Source organism: Hippocampus bargibanti, linkage group LG15 (genome assembly GCF_051943395.1).
Source record: "Hippocampus bargibanti isolate YZ-2025 linkage group LG15, ASM5194339v1, whole genome shotgun sequence".
Classification (NCBI taxonomy): domain Eukaryota; kingdom Metazoa; phylum Chordata; class Actinopteri; order Syngnathiformes; family Syngnathidae; genus Hippocampus; species Hippocampus bargibanti.
In genome coordinates this window covers 7,950,503-7,977,818 of record NC_142748.1, presented here as the reverse complement: position 1 = coordinate 7,977,818, position 27,316 = coordinate 7,950,503, and the positions used below count along the sequence as shown (strand labels likewise).

The following is a 27,316-nucleotide window of genomic DNA, read 5'->3' as shown; positions in this document are numbered from 1 at the left end:
TTTTTTTTAATTATATTTTGAACAATATAATTATCCATATCATTCGTTTGTGTTATTTTAATAGTAGAAAATGACTCGTCACATTTCGGCTCTGTTCGTTAATTTCCGTAACTCCTCCTCCAATGCAACCTCGGATGTTGTTAGGGGCAACTGTCAGAGACGCTCTTGCAGCCACACGGGGCAAAGCGTTTTTCCAAGAATGGATGGAAATTAAGAGAAAATTGGGTAGTGTAGGCAAGCCTTTAAAGATAAATCCTCGCCCCGTCTTGTTGTTTCGAAGAGCGCCGATGAAGCCTTAAACTAAATTTGAAATATGAATCCAAGCTAGCCGATGTTGGGAAATCCAAAATGGATGCCGCCTGTAGTGATTTTGCTGAGCTCGCTACCTAGATGTAGCTAACACATCGGTAACACCGTTTGGAAGGAAAGCCGCCTTGGAGGGTATGTTTTTTCCTTTGCATTAAAAATATCTGACGTGCAAGACAGTGAGAACGAATTAATGTAAGTCGTGAAGCGTTTGCACAAATTAGCCCCCGTGGAGACGTTAAAGAGTTCCGTGAAAAATCTTGTCGTTATTCACCAACTGTGTAAAGGGATTGTTTTGCTACTTTAAATTGTCAACTCACCCCATGAAATCGTATCGATTTCACAGCCCCTGCACAGCCCACTACACCCATGGTTTCGTCGTGTCGTTCAATGTTATCAAAACGGTCTCATGCATCATTGCATCATTGCATCGTGCATAACGCTATCGAATCAATTATGGGGTAACAAGCCAGTAGCAAAAGGATGCTCAAGTGACCCATCAGTGCAGCGCCCAATTGTGTCTCTTCCTCAAACTTTCAGGGGTCCAAGCTCAGTTGGTGCCCTCCTGTGTGGAGTAGGTGTGTCATTTATCACCCATCTTTCCAACCTACCCTAACACTGTGGACATGGCGGTGTATTTCGACCACCGTGTTGAGACCCCTGAAAATTGTGAGGAGCCCTCTCAGTTGATGTGGCACTCTGCTCTGTCCTTACTGGCTGTGGCTTCACGAAACTCCAACACTGGAGGAAATGTCAACATCTACTTACAGCAGGTAAATTGCAATGTGTTTTGTTTGTCAAATAGCGATGTTTTTTTTTATGTCAGCCTGCCGACGCATCGTAACAAATCCTCCAAATGCAGGGAGAGCATGTGGAGAGCTGTCATGTTGAGCGTCCTCACCGACCCACAATGCTTTGCTGGCATCCCATAAAGCCAGTGTTGGCTCAGGGCTGGGAGAATGGCGAGGTGCTGCTTCTGTTACACCCTTCCGGGGATCAAAATGTCCTTCCGAGCACGCACGCCACACGCATCACACTGTTGGAGTGGAGTAGCTCGGGGACTCGCTTAGTAACTGGGGACCAGGTAATGTCTTTTAAGAACATCAAAAACTAATTTTCTGTAAGACAGAGGTAGACATCTGTTAATTTTGGTACATTTACTTGTACAATATGTTGTACATGTGACTTGGCAACAGATGGAAATGAAGATCCTAGGATGGCAGCAGTCGAAGACCTGAAAATCACCACTTAAAAATCTCTTGCGTTTATCTAATATCAGAGTGGAGCTTTAGCTGTTTGGAAGGTGGATGCCAGAGGGAGACTCCAAGGGAATCATCAAGTGAAGCATGCATACAACTCCTCCATAACTTGCTGCTTATTCAAACCAAGTTTGCCCGGAGAGTGAGTAAACGTGGCTATTTTATTGATTTATTCTGAATTATACATATTTATTCTAATAATGATTATTTTGCAGTGATGTGAAAATGCTGGCCCGTGCATCAGTGAGTGGCGATGAGAACGCTTTGGATATGTTCAGTTGGAAAGGGGCGCCTCTCAAAATGGGGCCGCAGGAGGGCCTTGCTTTCTATGTCAGCACCGCAGATGGTAAGAACAAAAAATGTGTTTCTAAATGCATTTCGGAGGGTGCGCCTATATGAAATGTGTACTTTTTGAAATAATCCTCGCTGATCGAAAACATATTTTACAGGTAATGTACACAGCGTGGACGAGAATGGCAAAACAAGCATGCTCCTCAGTATGGACGGCGCCATCAAGAAAATGTTCTACCTGGAAACCAGGGAGGTGCTTACAGTCATCACTGACACGATGATGCTGTCACAGTATATTCTTGGACCAGAGGGTGCCGCCCAGGAATTTCAAAAGGTGTGCTTCAAAGACAAAAAAAAAAAACATCCTTCTTTATGCCTGTTGTAAACACATTGTTCTCTTTAAAAAAAAAAAACACATTTCAAGGTCAAACTGAGCAGTAAGAGTGGCCAAAGCGTCGACATTGTATGGGCACAAAATGGTCTCGTTATCACAGCCACAGGAGAGCAAATCATCAGGTTAGCATACCGTACGCTCAACAAACAAAGCAAAACTTGACACACGTTTACTGACCATTTATATGTTGTTCTATCCCGATTTTGCTTTTGTAGGTTGTGGGATCTAGAGCGAAACGAAAACTACGCGTTGTCTCTTGATGAGACTCTTGGATTTGAGAGGGGCGAGATGATCAACTGTGTTTCCTACTGTGCTGGGAAAGGTTGATGTTTAACAAATAAAAAATCTATATTGTACAGTATTTGAATTATTATGTGACATACACTATCCGTTTTATATAAATAAAGTACACAGAGTACTATCATATGCAATTCATCATCTCACATTTCTTGTTTCCAGAAATTCTTGCCGCTGGCACCAGTCACGGACGGATAGCGATGTGGAAAATGGCGGTGCATCTCGACCGCACCAGAAGTGACACAAAAGCCCAATGGAAGCTTCAAACTCCCACGGAAATCGAAGGAAACGTCACACAACTGCAGGTACATAACACGTTTTTTTTTTAATCTTGTTCTTTTGCACAGAAATATTTGAAACAGACTCGTTTTACAGTGGGGTACAAGTCTGAATCTACTGGCAGCCAACAATTCCGCCACGGTGGTCATCCTGCACGAACACGTCATGTCAGCCCACTGCAACCAGCAGGTGGCGGCCGTGCAGTTGACGCCGACCCAGCTAAGCATCACCCAGTTCCATACGGGCCTGCACTTGGCTTTGCAATCCGAAATGCACATCAAGGGAGTCTGTGTGACCAAGGTCAGTAGCGGAAGGGGGTTGACGTTGGAACTGAATCTGATCCAGACAAATTGTACATCAAGCGGCTTGTCCATTGCCAGTGAATACAGATGAAACCAAAATGCAAGATGTATTAAAAATGTCATATCAGGACTAATTTTGCCGACAGGATTCTGCGACGGTTTGGAGCGGCAAACAGGTCACCGTCTTTGAGATGTCAGGCGCTGCCCTACATAATAAAGGTACACTCATTTGCTCCACTTATAACTTAACTCATTCGCTGCCAATGCTGAATTTATTCTGGAATTGAAACTATGACGTAGAGCGCCATTCCTGAATTTGTCCAGGTTTCGTTTTTTCTTGCCGTTAAAGCGCTGATCAGACCTCTGGCAGCATTTGCCTTTTGCCCATGTTAGCGCTTTGTTACATCTTCAGATGTTGTTAAAGCGCCATATAAATCAATATGTATTTTATTTTATTTTGTACAGTCGACCCCCTTTTCAAGCGCAAATAACTCCAGACCAATATAACTTAGGAATTAACTCTTTTTTTACTGATGAAAGAAGAAAGTCTTAGGTTTCTAACGCTGTATTGAATGTTTATGTAGTCCTGAAACTCAATATTCTGTGGGTCCTGCAATTTGTGTGAAAATGACAAAAACCCTGGCACTGAAGTGGACACATTTTTGCACATTCTCTGGCAGTGAATGAGTTAACATGCTCTCAAAAGTACACAAATGGCGTCTTGACACATTCACCCGCCTAATTTTGTCAATGAAAAGAAGATAAATATCTTTTTTTTTTATTCTGTATTTTTTGCTGATACCTGCAGGATCGTTCCCTTGCGACTCTCATGTAGTAGCTGTACATGGTGACAACCTTTACACCGTGGAACCGAACCGAGTCCAGATTCGCACACCGCAGGTTTGTTGAGCCTCTTTAGGAAGCTGTAAAATCATTTCCTAATTGTCCCATTTCTCCTATTTTAGGGCACAGTGAAACAGCTGTTGAATTTTTCCAAAGCGGAAGGCAACCCAGTGCTCCTCAGTGTATGCCAGTCTTACCTGGTGGTCGGCACAGACACGTCACATATCAGAGTTTTTGATCTGACCCGAAGGTTTGTTCACCAATCAAATCCATAATCCATATATGTGTTTATCAATGTGTTTTTTTTTATAGAGATGCTAAAGCTCACTGCAACGCAAAGAACCTAACTGACCAGATTCCCAATCTGGGAGCCTTGCGTTCAGTCAAGTGTAACGCCAACGGCAGCCAAGTCAGCATCTTAATCACGCAGGTAAATGCATAACGACCATTTAGTTGTCGTGTTGATTGCTTAATCGAGCAATCAGAGCCAGGCGTAGAACATTAGAGGGAATCAGGCAGAACAAAAAAAGTAATCAGATTAGTTTTAGGGAATAATCTACTCAATAATTCCCCAACTTTAGAGCAGGGACCTATCAGAGCAGAGGTCTGTCCATTAGAGTTATACATAGGGCCAGAGTTGCCAGCACAACTTTAGTTCGCTGACGAAGCTCTTTGGATGAGGAGCAAAGTACAGATGACGGCTGAAGAAACATTTTCATTAATATAGGCAGTGTTTGTACCCCAGTTATGTCTCCGATTTTACAAAGTGTACATTTTTAAAAATGGTTTATTGAATATTGACAACTCCTCTTTAGGTGAACGGTCGACCTGACCAAAAAGTGTACTTCTATGACATCGAAATGGACACAGTGACGCACTTTGACTTTTTCACCGGCAGACCATCCAGTGGTATCTCACAACCAGAAGACAGTGAAAGGTAAGCAAGATGCACTTACACCATATTACGTAACATTTTTTAAATCCGTTTGCGTTTTGGGCTTTAGACAGCAGTTTCAGGAGACCGAGCTTAGCGGCCGATGCCCCGTGTCGCACTTTTGGGACGAGAGCGAAGCTCGACTCTTTGTATGTGAGACCGTGCCGGTTAGCTCTGAAACGTCTTCATCTGGTTACTGGGACACGGTAAAGATAACGTTGAAATAATTCTCCGCTTTTGTTTCAGTAATGATTTTAATCATGACTTTGCACGTCCTTTCTTTGCTTTCCAGGTGGATGTGTCGGTGGTCACGCTTTTCTGTACTCAGGAACATGGCCTCCTTTTGCAGGACTGCTACCCCAAACCGGCAGGACTGCAGGCCCTCCTTGCTCTCGACGTGCCTTATTATTATTTCAGCTGCAAGGTGAGGTTGGGCAAATTCATGATTTGCTTTGCTGCTGATTCTGTGTGGAATGGAAACATGTTGTGAAGCATATAGTTTCCTTTGCACCCGCCACAACGACTAATGCGCCACTTTTGTTTGGTCTAACATGCCCAAGCTATTATTTCGGAGGGGTGGTGTCTTTCAATCAGAAGTAAGTGCCTGTGTGCGCCTTTCCTTCAGAAAACTCAACATTTTGTTATTTCTGGCAGCACTAAAATATCCCTCTTGTGATGAATATAGCGTTGTTGTTAATTCCAACGCTGTAGTTTGCTTGACCCCCATCCACTCTTCCAATGTACAAAGCGCATCCAGGAAGTATTCAAAGCACTTTAGTTTTTTATCATTTTGTTGTAGTCCTACAACAAATGGATTTTTGAAATACATGTGTTGATTTAAACCCAAATAAATGTAAAATATTCCAGTAGCCCTTCCCTAGCATTTTCTTGTGTTGTGACATAATCTTCAATTCACTCTTATTTATTCACCGCGTTTCTAAAGGAAGTTTCCGCCACATCAGCGCCAGCAAATCAGAGCCAGCCGTCACGAGGATCCGTCGCCCTCTTCCCGCAAATGGTCTCCAGGCGAGCGCTCAGGGACTTTGAAGGCTTGGAAAACTGTGACAAATCCACACGCGACGCCATGCTCAACTTCAGCTTCTACCTCACCGTCGGCCACATGGACGAAGCGTTCAAGTCCATTAAACTCATCAAGAGGTAAGAAGTCAAGGTGGGTCAGCTCGGTGGTCATCTCGTACAATGCGGTAGATACTCCAAAGTCCAACATCCCTATGAATGTCTCAATATATCATTACATTTTTAAACATGTGTCTTATTAACATAAATGCATGTCCACTCGGGCTTTAGTGTCATTGTTAAAAATTCTTCATAGAATTCCTCGGAAATGAAGCAGCAATATCAGATACAGACTGGAATGTCTGTTTTCCAGACTCTGCAATTTCCTCTCATTCATGTCGTCCTTGACCTGCAGGGTTATCACCCACTTAACTGTCTTATAGCCTTCATGTTGCAATTTAGACTGAAGAGGGGGGTCATATGAATAGTCCAAGATCTATATTTAGAATACGGTGTAATCTAAAACATCACAACAGAAGGTACAATGATCTAAAAACATTCGTGATGTAGAATCTTAAAACAACAGAATCACCACGCTTACCTCTAAAATGTATTGTCGTTATTAAATAATATTTATATTCATTAACTCGGCGTCTTTGAAAGATTCACAGGGATTCTTGACAGATGTTTATCATTGCAAATAATGCTTGACGTAATTTTCCCATTTTGCATTGAAATCCTATTAAATATTGCCTATACCTATCATAAACTTTGCTAGGCTGATTAAATTGTCCTGACCTACTAAATATATATCAACGTAATATTTAGATATGCTGAAAAATTGACAGGAAGACGCAGGGGTAAAAAAAACCCGAGGTATTCTGTTATTATGCTTTATATCCATTTTTTCACAACTCCAATTCATCATCATGCAAGAGGACTTTTGAGTAAGTGCACATATAACAATCAAGGTCCAGCTTGATCTTCTGCTTGGCAGGATGTTAAGCGTCACAGGAGTGTCCTGGTCCAAATTTAGCTACGTGTGTAGCCGCCCATAAAAGTCGGATTCTTTCTCTTTTTCTGTCTTTCTCAAAAGGAAATATTTACTAGTTGACGTGACGTCCACAAATGATGGGTTATAAAAGTTAACACATGCAGGCGGATGTATGTTGAGCCGTGAAAAAACAGTTTATTTTCTACTCAACACGGCGAATCCACGTAATCGTTATTCAGACGTGGGTGGAAAGGGGACGCGAGCGAGCGACTGATGATGATGACCCGTGGCGCCAAGCAATCGTCACGGCGGTGTAAAATGTTCCAGATGAGCATGGCCGCCGCCGTGGTGGCCAGCAGGCACGCCGCAATGTTCACGTAACAGGAATAGGATAGATGCGTGTAGGGTCCGATCCTGTAGAACGTCACCAGTCCGATCACCAGCACAAAACCTACAAAAGATCAATGACTCAGTGAGACAATTTGGCCAGCGTACATTGCCATTCACAAATTTCAGAATGAGAAAACCTTTAATCGTCCCAAAATGGGGAAATTTGCAGTCCACAGCAGCAATTCGGATTGGATTGGATGTACCTTTATTCGTCTCGCAGTGGAGAAATGTACATTTCACAGCAGCAGTTATAAAAGGAAGAGGAAAGGAAAGAAAGAAGTAGAAGAACAAAATACATGAGCTGTTGGAAAGGCAGCCACTCTCGCGACGCCATCTTGAAGTACAAAAAAACAACAACAAACAAAAACTAAATAACAAATAATATGACAACACAATGACACAGTCATTCATTCTTCATCACTTGCTGTACCCTCTTTGTGACATGAAGCCAATTTATTCGGGAATTAAAAATATTACGTTTTCGGGAATGGCTTTCTCCCAAATGTGTTCGTTTTTTGTTTGTTTTCATGTTTGGGTGCCGATAAAGCGCTGGCTATGGCCCCTCGCAATGTATTTTTCCTTTCTACAAAAGGGTAGCATTTCCCTTTTTTCCATATTAGCGCTTTGATCCAGTTTCAGCTGCATTGTATTTTGAACACCCACCCTCATTTCAAGCTCATATAACTCCAGAGCCATATCATTTAGGAATTAACTATTTTTTTCTGATGAAAGAAGAGAGTCTAAGGTTTCTTACGCTGCATTACATTTTTATGTAGTCCTAAAAGTCAATATTCTATGGGTCCTAGAATTTGAGTGACAATGACAAAAACCCTGGCACTGGAGTGGACACATTTTTGCACATGTGAATGACTTAAATGGAGATATTTTTAAACCTTGTCCACTTCTTGCACTGGATTGTTTTCATTTCGATACGTGCCAAACGTGCGCGCAGACCGTCAGCTTGCAACATTCACGTCCATTCAGGGATTTTTTTTCTTGCTTCGCCGTTGCCCATTTCACCCCTGGAATCTGGAATGTGCGGGCCTGTATCTAAAGTTTAGTTGCGTCATAAAAGGTCACGAGTTGATTTGATGACATTGACAGATGGGATCCTTTTTTTCATCATGGCCGCTGGTCACAAATGAGTTGTTTGCCGTTTTTGTTCCCTCGTCTGCAAACGTTATTTTTAAAAACCTTCAAGATGAATTCCGGCTTTTTCTACGCCACCGATAACATCAAACTTCCAGTAAACGCATGAGCCTCGAAGTCAAGGGTGTGGAGTGTTGGGAAGGAAGGATGGAAAGAGGAAGAAGGGGAAGGAAACTGACGAGATAAGTGCGTGCCAAAAATGAGAGGTTCACACAGACCACCCTGGCCGCGAGCGAGACAGGAGATTATTCATTTTTCTTGGATGAGGAGCCAGACGGGTTAAAACAGCAAACAATGCGACGTTTCCAATTTGAGTGATTGACAAACACCAATTTAGGTTTTATGGATGTGTCGCAATGTGTCGCAAATACGGTTCCAAAAAATGTAATTAATTCCAGATAGGCTAATTGTGATGTCTTTTTAAGACTACATTGTATTTTATTTAATTTTTTTGGTCGCTTAGGAGTAGGTTTATCTTAAAATAATAAATACAGCTGTCAGTATGGACCTCAGGGGTGCACAGATACAGAAGGTAACTATAAATAAAAAGATGACATCAAGTCTAACAACAAACAAATTAGCGCGATGGGGAATGCATAAGCGCCTGGGTGGAGGATTTCAGGAATCAAACACAATGCAGCAGTAAAAATAGCTATCAATGAGTAGCCATGTAAAACAACCATTATAATATACAGTCCGGTGAAATGTTTGCCTTGAAAGTTTGTATTTCTTTGTTTGAATATGAGCAGGGGGAATTTGTGCAATTGGTGGACAGTTTTGACACAAAGGAAAGGTGGGGCAACAATGAGAATAAGACAAACAGGGAAGACAGTTTTGACTATCTAAACCACCGGGAACAAAACTGAGTAGACCTCAGAGTGTTAAAGAAATTGGGAGGAGTTAACTCATTCACTGGCAGGCAGTCGCTGCAAGAAAAACAAATTCGGGAATGGCGCTCCACGTCATACAGGGTGACCCAAAAAGATGCGTAGCCATGAAAATGTTAATTGTGGCTTTGATTAAAAAGCTTTTTTATTTCAAATTACAACCACACATTATTCCGTTTATGGGAGACCATTCACCAGTGTTTCAGCTATTTCTGTCCATTTTTAGTCCTGTAGAGGAGTGTGTAAAAGTGATTGACAACTTTGTCCGACGAGTACAGGTTTGCTTGCAACGAAATGGCGGACATTTGGAACACATCTTGAGAAAGCCATAAATTGACGAAAAATGGAAAGAAATAGCTGAAACTCTGGTGAATGGTCTTCCATAAACTGAATAATGTGTGGTTGTGATTTGAAAGAAATAACTTTTTAATCAAAGCCACAATTGACATTTTCATGAGTATGCATCTATTTTGGTCACCATGTATTTTCATGAGTTAAAATGGGAGTACAGTATTTCCATTCACTAGACAAAGAAATATTATCGATTAATTCGTTGACGTGGCAACCTCCCCCCCCCCCCACACATCGTTTCCAGTTATCCTATGTCAAATCCACTCCATAGTAATAACAAAAAAACGTGAAAACGGAAGAGCTTAGCTTATTCCTCTGGAAATGCTTTCTACACACTTTCATAGTAGGGTCAGACGTAACTTTATGTAGTATGAGGGGTTCAGGGGTGGGAGGGGGGGTCTGGCGTCCGATCTACATTCTTGTTCATCCCAAAAGTCCCTTCCACAAAAATGTTCCCACAAACTTGTGAGCCTAGCATTTTCGCTTCGTATCTCATCCTTAAGCTACTTTGCTAGCCATATATGGTCTGACCTTGGAAGATGCTACCCCCCCCCCTCTTGCGGGAAGCCTTGTCTAATTTTAGCTGGGAAATAGGTGTGTACTCTTTCTACCGCGTTGTCAACATACGTTCATTGATCATCCCTGTCTGTAAAATTCACTGTTTAGGCCGAACGCACAAACATAGTCTTCAACAGAGTATCTATGCGCACTCAACAACACAAACGGTCGCAATCCCCGTTGAAAGTGTCTTTCCCGTGCATTCCCCCACCCCCCTCCCGGCTTTTTCCTTCTTCATCTCGGGGGTTTGCATAACAGGTAGTCACAGACATTTCCTCGTCCTGAGCAGGGATATCCTGGCGCCCACCAGTCGCTCCCTGGCCCGCTTCAGCTCTGGCTCATGGGCTCTGGGCGAAGGCTAAATTTAGACCCAGAGGAGACCGCAGACTGATACAGAGCCAAGCGACTGAGTGTCCCTCGCTTCAGGGGCAAAAGTCTTGGGATGCGACCCTTAACTCATTCAATGCCATTTGGGAATTGAAAAGCATGACGTGGAGCGCCTTTCCAGAATTTGTTTTGATTTTGGTGGTGATAAAGTGTTGGTCAGACCTCTGGAAATGTTTTTCCCGTCCACGGGGTGGCAGCATTTGCCTTCGTGTCCATGTTGGCGCTTTATTTCAGCTTTTGCTGTTGTGAAAGTGCTCTATAAATCAATATGTATTGTATTGTATTTTGTACATCCACACCCATTTCAAGCCCAGATAACTCCAGACTCACATAACTTTGGAATTAACCGTTTTTTTTCTGATGAAAGAAGAAAATCTAAGGTTTCCTACGGTGCATTTACTGTTCATGTCGTCCTAAAACTCAATCGTCTGTGGGTCCTGTAATTCAAGTGACAATGACAAAAACCCTGGCACTGGAGCGGACACCTTTTTTCACATCGTCTGGCAGGGAGTGAGTTAATATATCAAGCTATCAGTCAAGTGTTGAGGACGTTCATCCACAATCTCTTCCCAGTTTGTGGGAACTTTGCAAAATGGGAGTTTCTGTACCCCAACACACGATTCAAGGTCCATAATGGCACACTTGAGGAGTGTCCCTATAACGGCATCCATTTTCTGATTTTTAACCTTCAAATTTTGATGACAGCTGGAGACGCAGTTGACCATTTTCACAATCACTGTGCTTTTTTTTTTCTTCTATTTGCATTTTTTTGTTTTTTCCGGAAATCTTGCTACTTACTGGCTAGCTGAAAGAGTGCAGCAATGGCTTCCTCCCACCATTGAGATTCCGGCGTGATGAATGGCAACTCCATCAGGCCGAGAAGGAAGATCAGTTGACCGGCCGTCAGGGCCACGGTCGCAATCAGGTTACACGCCCGCATCATGTCGAATTGCACTTGAGGGACCAAGAAGGGGAGAGTTGTGTTATACCACCGAGCATCCATGGATGTATATATATATATATATATATATATATATACAAACAATGACTTGTGACTGGATGTGATGGAAAGCTTTCATTTGGACTTTGGATATGAAGGAAAATAGTGCAAGTAAGGTTGTGATATTATGATGAGTTGACTTAAGACGTGCTTGAATGTTGCACGTGTGACTTTCTCTGTGTTGCAACAATCACCCTGGGCCACTACCCATTGTGCTTAGTTGGCAGTGGCGCAGGTGGTTGCGCAAACATATTCTTCAATGGCCTTTTTGTCAATGGCGCTTTATTTATTAGGCGAATTACATGAATGGCTCACACTGTGTGAAAACACCCAATGATCAAAATCGAGTGAATGAATTTCATGCGGTGTCAATTCCCTTTTTGGAATAGTTTTTGTCTGTGATATGGAGACTATTCCAGGTGACGTATAGGTATAATCTGTACCGATTGCAGATAATCACATATTGGCCATTCTGACTGAAATCTAAGGCAGTTTTTTTTCATTGAATCCAACATTTTTGATGCATCACCGGAAACACAAGAAGCAGAGGCGAAACTGTGAACTCCGCTAACCAATGTGTCACCTCAAGATGAATGTAAACAAGATGCAACACCATAGTGGTGGAATAATATGATAGAATGCTTACATTTGACAGTGCTGCGGGATTCTTGATAGCCGGCGTACTCGGACCCCCATCCCAGGGTTTCACATTGCCTCTGCCCCACCTGAGCCCTTCGTCCCGCCTGGAGCTCATCCCGAGCCCTTTCCCCCCCGCTGGGGCACATTTTCCACAGTCCCACGCTCCTCTTGCGCCCATCTTCCAAGGCCTGCAGGACCCAGCTGGGAGTGAAGGCGGCCACGTTGTTTAGGACCAGGGACAGCAGCGCCACCGCCACCGCCGCAGCCACTAGCCTCTGCACGGCCATGTGACACCCGGTGACCGCCACCGCCACCCCTCCTCCCTCGCCCTCTCCCCCCGACTCTTGTTCTTCTCCCGGGTCCTCCCCGCTATCTCGCCTGTCCTCCGGAGAAGCTCCGTGAGCCCCGTGGTTCCTGTCAACGGCCTCCTCCACCGCTGTCACCGCCTCCCCTTCCAGCGGATCACTTGCAAGTTACACAAACGAAGAGGGGGAGGTTGTCGTGACGTTTAGCTAAAGAACATCTCCGTTCATCCTCGGTAACTCCTCAGCCTTCCTCTTCGGACAGCGGCGTAGGTACGCACGCATCAATCCGACGGGCGCCGAGGTCCATTCCACTGGCTCCGGATGGCTGCAGCTTGACTTTCGGATGTCGGTTCCTGTGTCACTTCACTCGCCCCCCACCGACCACTTTGATTCTACACTTTTAGTGTAGAAAATCCACAAAGAAGATCGAGTCACTGGTGCAAAAAAAGTGTCTCCACCGCCAACCACAAAAAGTTTCCCGAAAACCACCTCGCTCTTCTTCCTTCCAATGTTTCCCCTCTTTCTGTGTCCCTCACGGCGAATTCTATAATATTCAAGTTGATTATTTGCAGATGGTCAGCAGCACGTCATCACCGGACAGCTCCCTCCTTCAGGGTTGCATTAAGTGTGCACACACGCCAAGGGTTTGGTGTGACTGCAATCTCCAAAAAGGCCCCCCTACAACCACCACCCCTGGACGTCACTGTTGTGTATTCTTTTGTCTGCAGTCCGGGCGGGGGTTGGGGGTTGCGAGGGGGGGCGTTCACTTGAAGTCCTCTCTTGTGTGCAACAAACACGTTGGCCACCACAGTCCTCCAGCAACAGGATGTGTTTCCTGAGAGGAAAAGAGGCTGGGATAGAGGTGGGGGGGGGCAAATATGGACCTTGTTCCTCCTCTTGTCTTTCCTTTTCTGACTCTCTAGATCTTGCCGCTCCTCTGCGTGCTTCTTTCATTGTTTTCGGCCATGCAACACAAGGCCTGACTATTTCTGACAGGTCCTGGATAAAACTAATCTGGCTTTGCTAGTTTGACGTGTATGCTGTTGCCTCCCCCTTGTAACACGGTGGGCCCCTAAAGATTTGGGCTATTTCCTGTTGCCCAACTTTAATAAACAGCACACATCTGTATCTGCTAAAGCGATGAGGAGGGACTTGCGGGAGCTAAATAAGTACCAGATGGCTTCGGAATCTTGACTATGAGCTACAAGTAATCGCAAAAACGGAAAGTCAGAGGAAAACAATATTATTTAACCCATTCACTGCCAGATGATGTGCAAAAAAATGTGTCTACTCCAGTGCCAGGGTTTTTGTCATTGTCACTCAAATTACAGGAACCACAGAATATTGAGTTTTAGGACAACATAAACATGCAATGCAGTGTTAGAAACATCAGACTGTCTTCTTTCGTTAGTAAAAAAAAGTTCATTCCTGAGTTATATGGGTCTGGAGTTATCTGAGCTTGAAAATACAATACAATACAATACAATACATGCATATTGATTTACTATATAGCACTTTAACAACAGGTAAAGGTGTAACAAAGCGCTAACATGGACACAAAGGCAAATGCCCCCTCGTGGAAGGGAAACAACATTGCCAGAGGTCTGACCAACACTTTATCAGCACCAATCCCCGAACGCATTCGGGAATGGCGCTCCACGTCATGCTTTTCAATTCATGAATACATTCAAGAATGGCACACCCTGAACTTGATTTTCCCATGACTCATCAAATACACTCAACCTGTTCTTGATTTTTTTTTCTTCTCACCAGCAAAGCAGTCTGGGAAAACATGGCGCGCATGTGCGTGAAAACACGCCGCTTGGATGTGGCCCGAGTTTGCCTCGGTAATATGGGAAACGCCAGGGCAGCCAAAGCCCTGAAAGAGGCCGAGGCAGAGCCGGAACCCGAGGCCCACATTGCGGCGTTGGCCATTCAGCTCGGCATGCTGGTAGGACCCCAAAGTCATGTTGGTCTTTGTTTTTTTTTATACCCGTGTACGATCGAAATGCCATCCTTCCTTTGCTCTCCTCGAACAGGAAGATGCTGACAAATTGTATCGTAGCTGTCAACGCTACGACCTTCTCAACAATCTCTATCAGGCGGCTGGCCAGTGTGAGAAGGCGCTTGAAATCGCAGAGAATCACGATCGCATCCACCTACGCACCACCTACTATAATTATGCCCGTTATTTGGAGTCCATGGGTGACAAGAGCTTGGCCCTTGCTAAGTATGATGCTTTTTTTTGTATCACTTCATCACACACATATTCATCATTCATTTAACATACCACCCCCGTTAACGTCAATCGGTTCATATAAATACACTACAGAAAGCATATTTCTGGATTGTCCTTGTAATTTTTCCAATCACCGTTCCAGTTACGAAAAATCCGACACCCACCGAGTGGACGTTCCCAGAATGCTTCAGGATGACCCTTTGTCTTTAGAAATCTACGTAAAGAGGATGAAAGACAAGTATGTCTACTCTGTAGAAACACACAATTGATACAGAAGCATTTTGTTTAAATGGACTACGAATCAATCCATCACAGGAACCTCTACAAGTGGTGGGCCCAGTATTTGGAGAGCCAATCAGAAATGGATTCAGCTCTGGATTTTTATGAATTGGCTGAAGATTACCTCTCCCTGGTTCGAGTTCATTGCTACATGGGGAACGTTCAGAAGGTGATCTAAAGCATGAGTTTCAACACAAAGTTAATTTTGAGTGACAATGACAAAAACCCTGGCACTGAAGTGGACACATTTTTGCACATCGTCTTTCAGCGAATGAGTTAAAATGTATGTGTTTGACAGGCATGTGAAATAGCCATTGATACAGGTGACAGGGCAGCGTCCTACCACCTTGCTAGGCACTACGAAGGTCATGAGGACATCAAACAAGCTGTCCATTTTTACACTCGAGCACAGGCCTACAACAACGCCATACGACTCTGTAAAGTGAGTTCATTCCTGGTTGTTCATACACCTTGTGATGCTTTTTGAAAAATGTCTTCTCCATAAATGATTTTTGGTCTTAACGCTGAATAGGAGAACGGTCTGGATGACCAGCTGATGAATCTGGCTCTGCTCAGCAACCCGGAGGACATGATGGAGGCCGCCTGTTACTACGAGGAGAAAGGCGTCCACATGGACCGAGCGGTTTCGCTCTACCATAAAGTATGACGACTGTTGGTTTGCATTCCTTAGCATATTCCATTTTTCTCCACAAGAGGACGGCATTTGTTTAGATTTGAATTGGAACATTTGGAAGTACATATTTCAATTGCTTATTAATTTTTCCCCATGTTGTTGGTCACTCTGTAGGCTGGTTACGTCTCCAAAGCCCTGGAAGTGGCCTTTGCGACAGAGCAGTTCGCAGCGCTTCAGATGGTTGCCGAGGACCTGAATGAAAACTCGGACCCGGCTCTCTTGGCTCGGTGTTCTGAGTTCTTCATCCAACATTCCCAGTATAAAAGAGCTGTGGAGCTACTGATCGCAGCAAAGAAGGTTTCCATCCCTCCTCCATCGCGTCCATCTTCATACGCCAACTTTTATTTGACGGTGTTCTTGTTCTCAGTACCCTCAGGCTCTGGAGGTTTGTGTCAATGAGAACCTGACCATCACGGAGGAGTTTGCCGAGAAAATGACAGCGACGGATTCTAAAGAATTGTCTGAGGAGGCTCGCAAGGAGCTGCTGGAGAAGATAGCCGAGTGCTGCGTGCGTCAAGGAAACTACCATCTGGCCTCCAAGAAATTTACACAGGCCGGAAACAAGCACAAGGTGACAAATACTTTGAGTTAGGAGCTGTTAAATATGTGAGCATCTTAAGTCAAGGCCTTTTTTATTTTCTGAACAGGCAATGAGGGCACTGTTGAAATCAGGCGACACGGAGAGGATTGTCCTTTTCGCCAACGTTTGCCGTCAGAAGGAGCTTTTCGTCATGGCCGCCAACTACCTCCAGTCTGTCGACTGGAAAAATCCAGAGATCTTAAAAACCATCGTTGCTTTTTACACAAAAGGGAGAGCGCCGCACCTGCTCGCTGGCTTCTATGAAACCCGTGCACAGGTAGCACACCGTTCCATTTTCTGTTATAATCCAAATCTAACAATGTGCAACTACACAGAATTTGTTATTTTTATTTTTGAAGGTGGAAATTGACGACTATCAAAGCTACGAGAAGGCCGCGGATGCTTTCGGTGAGGCGGTTAAATGCCTCACGAAAGTAAAAAACTCAGATGGGCAACAGGAAGCTAAACTAGCTGAGCTGCACCGAAAAATCACACTCATTAAGAAATTCGTCCACGCCCGCAAGTAAGGATAGAAACGACATACCCACACACTTGATTCCAAACTTCTCAACTGTGGCGTATATGTTGTTTTTTTTCTTTTTCTTAATCTGCTCTGATCTTCTAGGTTGAAATCCGAAAATGGTGAGGAGGCACTGAACATTTGTGAAGCCTTATTAGAGGAACCCGAATTGGACGCCGCTGTCAGGGTCGGCGATGTTTTCGGTTTCCTCATTGACCATCACTGTCAACATGGTAACTTCAAAACGGTGAGTCGAATTATTATTGTCGTTATTATTTTAGTACTCTTCAATACAAATTCCTAATTGTTCTAACTCCCCCCCCGCCCCCTGTATATTTCTCTCAGGCCTACAGCAAGCTGGAGAAGCTCCAGAATGTGGTCCCTTCACAAAATATCAGATATTATGTCAAACAGACCAGCTTGGACGCCCTTCACCAACACATGGGTCTTACCATGCATTCCGGGGACCAAAAACATCACGATAAAGAGGAAGATGAAGTAGAGGAGGACTTAAATGTTCCCTAAAATCTCATGAATGACCTCAGATTTGTTTTCAAATGAACTATTTTTTTTTTCCATGTAGTCACTGGGTGGCGCTGTTGTCTGCATATAGAATCCATGTCAGTTTGTTGACGTCCTCACCGGTGCAATTTAATAATAGCAAAAATACTATACCACTCATTTTTTATACAGCTTCTCATCTATAATCGTGTGTGTGCAGATATGGACTTTTATTCTAATTGTCTAAACATGATTTTACATTCACATTTTACATGAAAAAAATATACAATCAAGTCTATTGTTTGCTGTATGTATGTAAATAAATGTTTTGAATCTTTTCTACCAACAAAATGGTTGGTTTTGTTGTGAAAAGTTGTGTTGTACTCAACCATGGCAACATTCCGTCGAGGGACGCAAAGTGAGTATCAAATACTCTGCAGCACTTACTGAAGGAATTGTAAACATGGAACCACGGGATCCTCGGTCATGTTTAAATCAAACTAAGGACCAAATTCAAGAAAAAACTGTGAGTACAAGGTTCTACATCTTGATACAATCGCATCGGTCTAATTAGATTCTCTCACTGTGCTTAATTTTCAATTGAGTCGGTTCACTGAGCAATGTCAAAAAGCAAACGCTGACATTGTTTTTTTTTCTTCCTTTGCAGCCTCAAGACACGAATGAGCAACTTTCCATCAAAGTGGACTATTTGGAGAATAAAGTGACTCATCTATCCACCTCCAACACAGACTTATCCAGCAGACTCGTCAATAGCGAAGAGGAGAAGCTGAAGGTGGAGTATTTATTACTTTGGGTGAATTTTATTAGAAAATATACATATATATTTTTTTTCACAATCAGATATCAAAGGAGCTTGTGGAGGAGAAGCTTCATGTCAACAAGATAAGAGCCCAATTTGAAGAGGAAACGTTTGAGCTGAAAAATAAGGTGAAAAGCCGATGGCGGGCTGTGGATTTCATCGCTAGGCCTTCAGTAGTGCTAAGTGAAATTCTTATCCTGTGAGAGAGTTGGCAACTCAAAATCTGATTGGTTAAAACAACAATTTAATCGACACATTTGATGCTCCAGTGCCTGCAGAACTGATTGTGAAGGCGTGCAGGTCGATTTCTGACCCTGGTTACAAATGATGGCTGAAAGAAATGTGACTGGTTAAATACTTAAATGCGAAAACAAACATCTGGAAGCAGTGCAAAAGGGGAAAAGTAATGAAACTAAGCTGAAAAACAATTCGGAATTATTTAGTAAGAATTCATTGACAAAATATAATTAACATCAGTCTGATTCAGATATTTTTAGGCCAGCAGAGAAGGCTTTGCAGCCCTTGACGGTCCGCCACGTTAAAAAAAATCGGGCAATTTACAAGCTTCATCAAATATCGGCGATGTTTGGGCGTAGTGTATGTGCCTTGAGCACAATAAAGTTGCTTCATCTTCGTTACGTCTTCCCCCATCTTTAGATACTGAACCAAAAAGATGAAATAAAACAACTACACTCTGAGCGAGACAATTTACTCCGCAAACACCAGTCGAACCTCAAACTGGGAGATGAGAGCGACCAAGAATTGACCACGCTCAAGCAGAAAGAAGAGGACCATATCAAAGATCTAAGTGCGGAGCTGCTGGCTTTGGCCCAGGCGCAGGTTGCCTTGCAGCTGGCCCAACAGCACCAGACCACTCGGGACATCTCGCTGGACCTTCACGAGAAACTAGACCGAGTGAGGACCCTCGTTGGCCGTCTGTTGCAGACCAGAGTCAAGGTGATGCGTTGGCGTTAAGCTTGTCAATGAATCCAGAAAAGGATTGACTGATTTGGTCATTTTTTTCTTTTGAATAGCCGGAAGATCTTGAAGCTTTAAACAAGGGTCAGGAAAGCATGGAAAAAACGGTACGTGGCTCTGTTATTCTTCTTTGCGAGAACTGATTCTTTCACATTCCTCAACCGAGTTGTAATAATCAAACTTGCTTAGAATAGCAACAGTCAAGTGTAATTTTTCCCTCCGCAGCTCCTCGGAAACCAAAAGGAGATAAAAGACATGCTGGGGAACTTAAAGCTCAGCCACGACGAGCAGTGGAGGAAACTCGAGGAGGAGATGTGAGGAATGTTTTGGATTGTCTTTCTAAAACCGGAACGAGCTTGTGAAGACGGATGGCAGACGTTCATCCCCCCACATGCGCATCTGCTCTTTGATTTGATGTTTTTTGTGGTCTCGTGACTTCCTCTTGTGATGTGGTTTGTGTGGTCTTCTCTCTTGTGGTTGGAACCCATGTTTGGCCTTCAGCGGGGCGATGGGAAAAGAGAAGCAAATCCAAAGCAGCCGACGGAAACCATCTGAGGAGACTGCGGTGAGCAAAAACTGTCAAAACCACAGTAAAGTGCAGTCCTTTCAAAGTGAGCTTCACTTTGATATATCCAAGCTTGTGCCATCGTAGTCAAGAAGACTTGACAAAACACACCAAAAAATAAATTACATATCATGATGTGATATTATGCGCCAAATTTTGATGCAGAAATTTAATTTTCTGGAATATAAGATATAAGTGCAGCTTCAACGAATGATATATTTAAAAACATTTTCCCATACATAGGGCGCACCGCATTATAAGGGGCACCTTCAACGAATTACATATTTAAAAACATTTTTTCCATACATAAGGCATTATAAGGGGCACCTTCAATGACTGACATTTTTTAAAACGTTTTCCATGCAAAGGCACCGCATTATGAGGTGCATGGTCAGCATTTGAAAAAATGTTCTTTTACGTGCGCCTTATAGTGCAGTAAATACAGTCGTTTCATTTTGGAGTGAGGCTGTTAAAACACATAAGATAAAATAACAATTCTGTCACTGAATAAAACCGATGACCACTTCTTATTTCTGTTGTTTTGTTTCATCTTAAGACATGCGTGTGCTGTCTCAGTCAACTAAAAGAAGCCCAAGAGGAGATTTCAAAGCTGCAGCTGCAAGTCAAACAGCTCCATCAGCTCTATCGTGGGAGGCTACTGCGCTATTTAAAGCACATAACTGTGAGTAGCTGCACAAACACAACAGAAAGGATGTCCAAAATATCTCACACCCACCGATGCTTTAATCGCCCCCCTTCAGGATTTCGTCGATGGCGTCGGGGGAACCAAAATGGCATCCGATGGAAACAAATGGAGCAGCTTTGTGGATGACATGCTGGGGGATGTCCGGGCTTCCTACAGGGCCCGCGAAGAGCAGCTCGCCACTGCCACTCAGGCGTACAAAAAAAGACTGCAAAAGACCACCAAGACCCATCACGCCCTAATATCCGCTTATAGGTGCTATGAGTTTTGTTACATTAATTTGTAATTGTAATGAAACGTAGCTACTTTTACTAATATCAGTTCACATGTAATCTCGACCCACCATGAAGGGATCAAAGGCAGCAGATTTTGGCCAAACAAGATCAAGATCTGGAACCTGGACCCCCTGAAAATCATTTCAGCCTTGAACCCAGTGAGCCAACAGAGGAATCCGGCAAACGTCAACAGCAACTTGAGCAGCATAAGTCAAAAGTGTGTGTGTGGGGGGTCAATGACAAGTGACCCGACACCAGGTCGAGTAAATTGTTTGAACTGCTCTTGTTTTGTCTGGAGGAGGGGGATGTTTGCATGGCGCACTTTCCTTTTGTATTTCAAACCAAATATTATTTTGAAACTCTGGAACGTTTGTCTTCCAGGTCATCAAAACAGCGAGCTGTTTGACCAATCAGAAGTAAGTATTCTTTTTCTCTATTTGGATATGTGCCCAATGTCAGCGACTGTGAATGAAAAAAATTGAACTTTCTGCAGGATGGCAAAACCGGAGCAGATATTTCAAGAATCCTAGTGGGTGAACGTGGAAACAGCTGAAGGAGATAACGAACTCCGCACTGGTACATTGAAACTTTAGCCACGCTACCAATCCTCCATGCTCAAATATTTTAGCACTTTGGCTTCCGCAATCGATTATCGGATCCTTTTTTTTTCACTTGCAAATAGATTGGATTGGATGAGCCTTTATCAGTCCCACAGTGGAGAAATGTATATTTCGCAGCAAAGTTATGAACGGAAGAGCAAAGGAAGAAGTAGAAAAACAAAAGACAGGAGCTGCTGTAAAGGCAGCCGCTCTTGAATCCAAAACAACGCAAAAAAATAACAATGTGACACTAAGTCGATTTTAAGCACTTTTGGCACCCTCTTCGTTGCATGAAGCAGTTCTAAATGAAAGAGGAGAGGATCAAAGCATCCTTTTTACCAGTGGATCAGGGACGTCATGGTAAAATGTGCACGTCTGCTACAAGCTAAATGTTGAAAGCAAATACGAAGCTATAGCATCCATCCATTGACGAAAAGAGACTGTCTCGCATCCCCTGTCTTGACAGGTCACAATTTTTGACTTTTTTTTCAAGAAAAAAAAATGACAAACATGTGCCAGGATTGAAAAGTGAAAAATACAACTCCCCGTCATTTAAAACGTACTCTCCAAACGCAATGAGAACTGGCATCTCACTTCGCATTCAAGTAGAAATCTGGCCTTGAGAAAAAAATGCCTGGAATGTTTGTAAAGCTTATGTCAATTTCACGAGCGACAGAGAAGAAAGCGCAGTCACAATGAAGGGGGTCACCCTGGTGAGAATAATGTCATTACATGTTACCCAGATTGGTACACGCCCGGCCGTGAACACTTTTCCCCCTCTATGCTCTCATCCCAGTGCAGACATTTTTCTTTTTTCCTTCCCCTGAATTGAACTTTCGTATTATTATTAGTTATGTACACCCAAAAACACTCTTCTAATTATTTTTAGTATATGCCCATATATATTTATTCACCTATAGGATTATTGTAGTATAGTTTAATATAAACTCCAGGTGTTCTAGTAGGCTTTCCCATGTTACTCACACCGTTAATTTCTGAGTTTATTGCCATCATTTCGAGCTGCCATATCATAAAAGAAAATGTGGCTTCAGTTATGTAGATAAATATCTTCAACTAAATTGAACCAATCTGTGGAATTATGGGAACATTGTCGGGGAGTTATGCATATCACCCCCAATCCTCTTTTGAGGTGGGGTATAGCTGCGTCGTCAGGGGAGGGGGTGTGAAAGGTTTGAGAGGAATGGGAAGTGGGATTTTGTTGGTAATGTATTACACTCCCAGGACCCTGGGAAAGGGTGTGTGTGTGTGTTTGGCTAGTAGAGTGTGTGTGTGGGTGGGGGGGGTGCAGCTTGGGTCTGTGCCAACATAGTCACAGTGCCAAAGAGCTTGTGGGAAAATCAAAAAAGAAAAAAAAGCAGGTTGCTTCTTTACTGGTGTGCCAACAGGGACACGGAGTTGTAATCGATGTGAATGAAACTTCCACACATATCATTAAAAAGACACTAGATGTGGAAACTGTTTCATAAGAATAGTCAGATGCATGATTACAAAGTGTTTTCACAGAAACCGAATGCATACATGCAACTGCAACTGTGTTGCCATGTCAATGTAACTCATTCAATGCCAGACGTGCAAAAATGTGTCCACTCTAATGTCAAGCTTTTTGTCATTGTCACTCGAATATTGAGTTTTAGGACTACATAAACATTCTTTTTGGCGTTAGAAACCTTAGACTATCTTCTTTCATTAGAAAAAAAAGAGTTAATTCCATATTTATATGGGTCTGGAGTTATGTGAGCTTGAAATGAGGGCAGCCTTCCAAAATACAATGCAATACATAAATATGGATATATATGGATATGGATATGGATTGTGAAATATGAAATATTTCACAATGAAATATGAAAAGTATTATATATGAAATATATATAATATTATATTATATTATATATATATTATATATATATAATATATATATAGTATGAAATAGTGGTTCATATAGCTCTTTGAAAACAGCGGAAGCTGGAAAAAAAGCGCTAACATGAAAAAAAGGGGAATGGGAAAGAAAAAACGTTGCCAGAGGTCTGACCAGTGCTTTATCGGCACCCAATCATGAAGAAAAACAAAACAAAACTGGAAGAAATTCGGGAATGACGCTCTACGTCATATTTTCAATTCCTGAATACATTTGTGAATAGCAGTGAATGAGTTAATCTGGCCCGTGTGTCCATTTTAGAAATCGATACTGCTTGAACACAAAATGTCCCCCACGTCCAGACTTTAATGGACACAGGACATAAATCCATACCGCCCATTTAAATACTTCATAAGCCAAACCTCATCAATGTTATGCGGTTTTTTTTTTTTAGCATCTCGTGCTAACTTTCAACTTCCTCTCTGTTCTGTTTGGTTGTTGACACTTGTTGTACACACAGATTTGTTTTATGGCCAGCACAGTTGGTGGAATAAAAAGCTTATCATCTCCCTAAGATGGCAAGCCATGCAGAGGAAGTCCCTCACATGAGCTGTTCGTCAAGAGCCCCTTTGTTTCACGAGGTTAATGCCTAATTGATACGGGCTTAATGAGAACGGGGCTCGCGGGCCCACGGCGTGTGAGCCCTGGGGGCGGGACGGGGGGGCCGTAATTGGAATGGACAAGCCTTGTGTGCGCCGGGAACAGATTGATTTTGAAACACAAGGAAGAGTAGGGGAAATTGGGCGAGGAAAAGTGACAATAACGAGAGAGAATACAGAGATGGTGGGAATTTGGGGAGGTTGGGATTGGGAATATCACGAGAACCAACAATGAAAAGTGAACAGCAAGCAGTGTAAAAAGAATGTGGACTGAATTAACTCATTTATTGCCAGACAATGTGCAAAAAATGTGTCCACTCCAGTGCCAGGGTTTTTGTCATTGTCACTCAAATTCCAGGACCCACAGAATATTGACTTTTAGGACTACATAAACATCTTTCCTCTTCCTTTCATAACTTTTCTGCTGTGTTACTTCCTGGTAGAGTCCCGTGTCTGTAAAGTGTCCTTGGGAGTTTTGAAAGGCGCTTAGAAATTAAATGTATTACATTAGACTCTCTTCTTTCATCAGAAAAAATGAGTTAATTCCTAAATTATATGGGTCTGGAGTTATATGAGCTTGAAATGAGGGTGACTGTCCAAAATACAATACAATACTGCTCACCCACAGAAAAACGTAACATGTTACTGTAATGTGACCTTGAGAGTTTTGAAAGGCGCTTATAAATGAAATGTATTATTATTATTATTATTATATTGGTTTATTTAGCGCTTTAACAACAGCTGAAGCTGGAACAAAGCGGTAACATGGAAAAAAAGGGAAATTCCGCCATCTTGTGGAAGTGAAAAAACATTGCCAGATGTCTGGCCAGCACTTTATCGGCACCCCTACACGTCATATTTTCAATTCCCTAATAATAAATTCAGGAATGGCAGTGAATAAGTTCATGTTTGATGCTTGGATAGCTACAGTATGTTATCCTCAAGATGGTTAGCTTGCTAACTCAACTGCAATTTTATCCGACACCTGTCTCTTCTTTTTGGACAAGTTGCCCCCCCGCCCCCCGAACCCCACCGCGCTTTGGCGTCAGACTATTCAGGCCAAGTCCTGAGCTCCTCTCCAGACAAGCTTTCACCACCCGGGCCAGAGAGGCACTAAAAGGGAGGGTGGGGGGTGTAAGAGGGCTGTTTGAAGCAGGTCGCATGCTCTTCAGCAAACCTTGAAGAATTGGGAGTGAAAGCTATAGAGATTCTGGGTGGCTGCATGAAGAAAGAATGAAAAAAAAAAGAAATAATGACAAAATAAAAAAAGGAAGGGATGAAAGGGGAGGTTTGGAAGGAAAAACGAATGCTTGACTCACGTGAATAGTTGTTGGGGGTAAAAAAAAAAAACAAGAAAAAAGGGAGCGGTGGAGAATTGAGGGTGAGAAAAGTAAAGTTGAGGTACAGTAAAGGGTGAGAAAGACCGACATGGGAGGGATGGACCGGAGCGAGTGAGAATGAGGCTGAGGGGAAGGAAGGAGGAGAGAGACCCCTTTTGCTTTCCCACACTCACGCCTGTTCCCACACTGAACCTGGATAATCCCTGTCTTAATTGGGGGAGAATTCCAGCGCACATGTTCGCCTCGGATGAACGAAGGAAATGGCGAGAAGATTGGTCGCATGGTTTGGGATATACTGTATCACCTGTGCAATTATTAACTCGTTCACTGCCATTCACAAATTTACATGGGAATTGAAAATATTACGTAGAGCGCCATTGCCGAATTTGTTTGGGTTTTTATTTCATGCTTGGGGCTGATAAAGCGCTGGCCAGACCTCTGGCAATGTTTCCCCCTTTCACAAGGGGAAGTATTTAAAATGTTTCCCCATGTTAGCGCATTTTTCCAGCTTCAGTTGTTGTTAAAGCCCCATACAAAGCAATGGATTACATTGTATTTTGGACAGCCGCCCTCATTTCAATCTAACATAACTCCAGACCCATATCATTTAGGAATTAACACATTTGCAATTTTAAATAGGTGGGTTTTGAAGGTGTATAGAAGAGAATCAATGTTACGAATGTTGGGAAGAAGTGAGTTCCAGAGTTTGGGGGCAGCGCAGCTGAAAGCTCTGCCCCCCCATTGTGCTGAGATGGCAGGGGGCACACAGAGGTAGAGGGAGGAAGAGGATCTGAAGGAACGAGAGGGAATATAATTTTGAAGGTCAGATAGGCCAAAAAAATTTACCAATAGTTTTGTGAGGGATAAAAAGAAAGCTATTTGTACAACATGTCTTGCAAATTATTTGAGTGGAAGGGGGGGGGGGGGGGGGGAACGTCGTGCAAGGAGATACTAGTAACATAACAAAACGAGCGTGAGTGACAGTTTCGTTCCTCCCTACCTCTTTACTCACCGAGCGCTGCAACAATAGGTACGTTCCTGAAGAGGTAACTTGAGTCTCGATTGTCTCGGAATGTCTTCGATTTGAAGCCAAACTCTTACGGTTCATTGGTCAGGGAACAGTGAATGGAAACAGGTGCATTGTGCGGCCATTATTATTATTATTATTATCCTTGAAGACGGATGACGTAAGAGAACACGTTGAACCATTTGAGGACACGCACAAACACATTTACTCATTCACTGCCATCCGAATTTGTTCGGGTGTTGTTTTTTTTTCATGCTTGGGTGCCGATAAAGCGCTGGCCATTGCCTCTTTTTCCACAAGGGGGCAGCATTTCCCTTTTTTTCCATATTAACGCTTTTTTTCAGCTTTTGTTAAAGCGCTATATAAACCAATATGTATGTATTGCATTGTATTTTGGACACCTGCCCTCATTTCAAGCTCATATAACTCCAGACTCCTATAATTTTGGAATTAACTACTTGTTTCTGATGAAAGAAGAGAGTCTAAGGTTTCCAACGCTGTAATGAATGTTTGTATTGTCCTAAAACTCAATATTCTGTGAGTCCTGGAATTCGAGTGACAATGACAAACACCCTGGCACTGGAGTGGACCCGTTTTTTTACATGTCTAGCAGTGAATGATTTAATTATATTTTGTTTTACATTATTTTTTTGGTTCATATTTTGTTTTATATTTATTATGGAAACTGAAACCGTCCAAATTTAATAGTGCTCGCACCCCCTCTGCGGTCTAACGTCAAGCCCGAGTGGAGGTGGCAGCTGTGTGGATTTTAGCCCTTCATCATTCAACTCCCTTTTTCCTTTCATCGACTATTTTGGCGGGAACATTCCCCAGGATGCTTGTTTGAACCTCTCTAGTCCAAAAATATAATAAAAAGGGGTTGGGTAGGTGACCCAAGACCACGTTCCTGCACACCACGTCCACTTTCGTGCCTTGATAGATTTTCGGTGCGCATTTTGGAAAGGATTACAGCCATCTGCAGGCTCTTGAGGAACAAAAGGGGCCTCCTCGCTCTTCTCCCTTCGCTACTTCACAGGGATAACACGGACACGCAAACATGCTAGCGCTTGTTTTGCGTT

General features: G+C 43.0%; 3 protein-coding genes across 4 annotated transcripts; 2 read left to right on the top strand and 1 right to left on the bottom strand.

Annotated features, from left to right (window-relative positions):
- The first annotated feature begins 130 nt into the window (after nucleotides 1–130).
- On the top strand, nucleotides 131–17,735 carry ift140 (intraflagellar transport 140 homolog (Chlamydomonas)). Of its 2 annotated transcripts, XM_089015608.1 has the most exons (31): nucleotides 131–441; nucleotides 847–1,079; nucleotides 1,169–1,390; nucleotides 1,586–1,707; nucleotides 1,781–1,911; nucleotides 2,015–2,190; nucleotides 2,281–2,372; nucleotides 2,466–2,572; nucleotides 2,710–2,852; nucleotides 2,923–3,126; nucleotides 3,275–3,347; nucleotides 3,937–4,028; nucleotides 4,094–4,221; nucleotides 4,284–4,401; nucleotides 4,787–4,908; nucleotides 4,976–5,111; nucleotides 5,198–5,329; nucleotides 5,466–5,501; nucleotides 5,849–6,063; nucleotides 14,356–14,533; nucleotides 14,622–14,812; nucleotides 14,964–15,059; nucleotides 15,137–15,269; nucleotides 15,399–15,542; nucleotides 15,633–15,761; nucleotides 15,909–16,091; nucleotides 16,162–16,365; nucleotides 16,442–16,651; nucleotides 16,734–16,897; nucleotides 17,000–17,141; nucleotides 17,240–17,735. In XM_089015608.1, exons 2-31 carry the CDS (start codon nucleotides 933–935, stop codon nucleotides 17,417–17,419), a joined length of 4,350 nt encoding a protein of 1,449 aa, XP_088871734.1. In that variant the 5' UTR covers nucleotides 131–441; nucleotides 847–932; the 3' UTR covers nucleotides 17,420–17,735. The 2 variants fall into 2 exon arrangements, with proteins under 2 accessions (XP_088871734.1, XP_088871735.1); XM_089015609.1 differs by lacking the exon at nucleotides 5,466–5,501.
- Nucleotides 6,784–13,554, bottom strand: tmem204 (transmembrane protein 204). The gene is made up of 3 exons (XM_089015610.1): nucleotides 12,285–13,554; nucleotides 11,437–11,592; nucleotides 6,784–7,367 (listed from the first exon to the last, which is right to left on the bottom strand). The coding sequence occupies exons 1-3, from the start codon at nucleotides 12,562–12,564 to the stop codon at nucleotides 7,123–7,125; spliced, it is 681 nt and encodes a 226-aa protein (XP_088871736.1). The 5' UTR covers nucleotides 12,565–13,554; the 3' UTR covers nucleotides 6,784–7,122.
- Nucleotides 17,736–17,858: 123 nt separating the features above from the next.
- Nucleotides 17,859–22,526, top strand: ccdc78 (coiled-coil domain containing 78). The gene is made up of 12 exons (XM_089015787.1): nucleotides 17,859–17,921; nucleotides 18,063–18,188; nucleotides 18,257–18,343; nucleotides 18,873–19,172; nucleotides 19,250–19,300; nucleotides 19,419–19,507; nucleotides 19,695–19,758; nucleotides 20,315–20,440; nucleotides 20,520–20,716; nucleotides 20,812–20,953; nucleotides 21,118–21,152; nucleotides 21,230–22,526. Exons 1-12 carry the CDS (start codon nucleotides 17,859–17,861, stop codon nucleotides 21,264–21,266), a joined length of 1,317 nt encoding a protein of 438 aa, XP_088871913.1. The 3' UTR covers nucleotides 21,267–22,526.
- The last annotated feature ends 4,790 nt before the right edge of the window (nucleotides 22,527–27,316 follow it).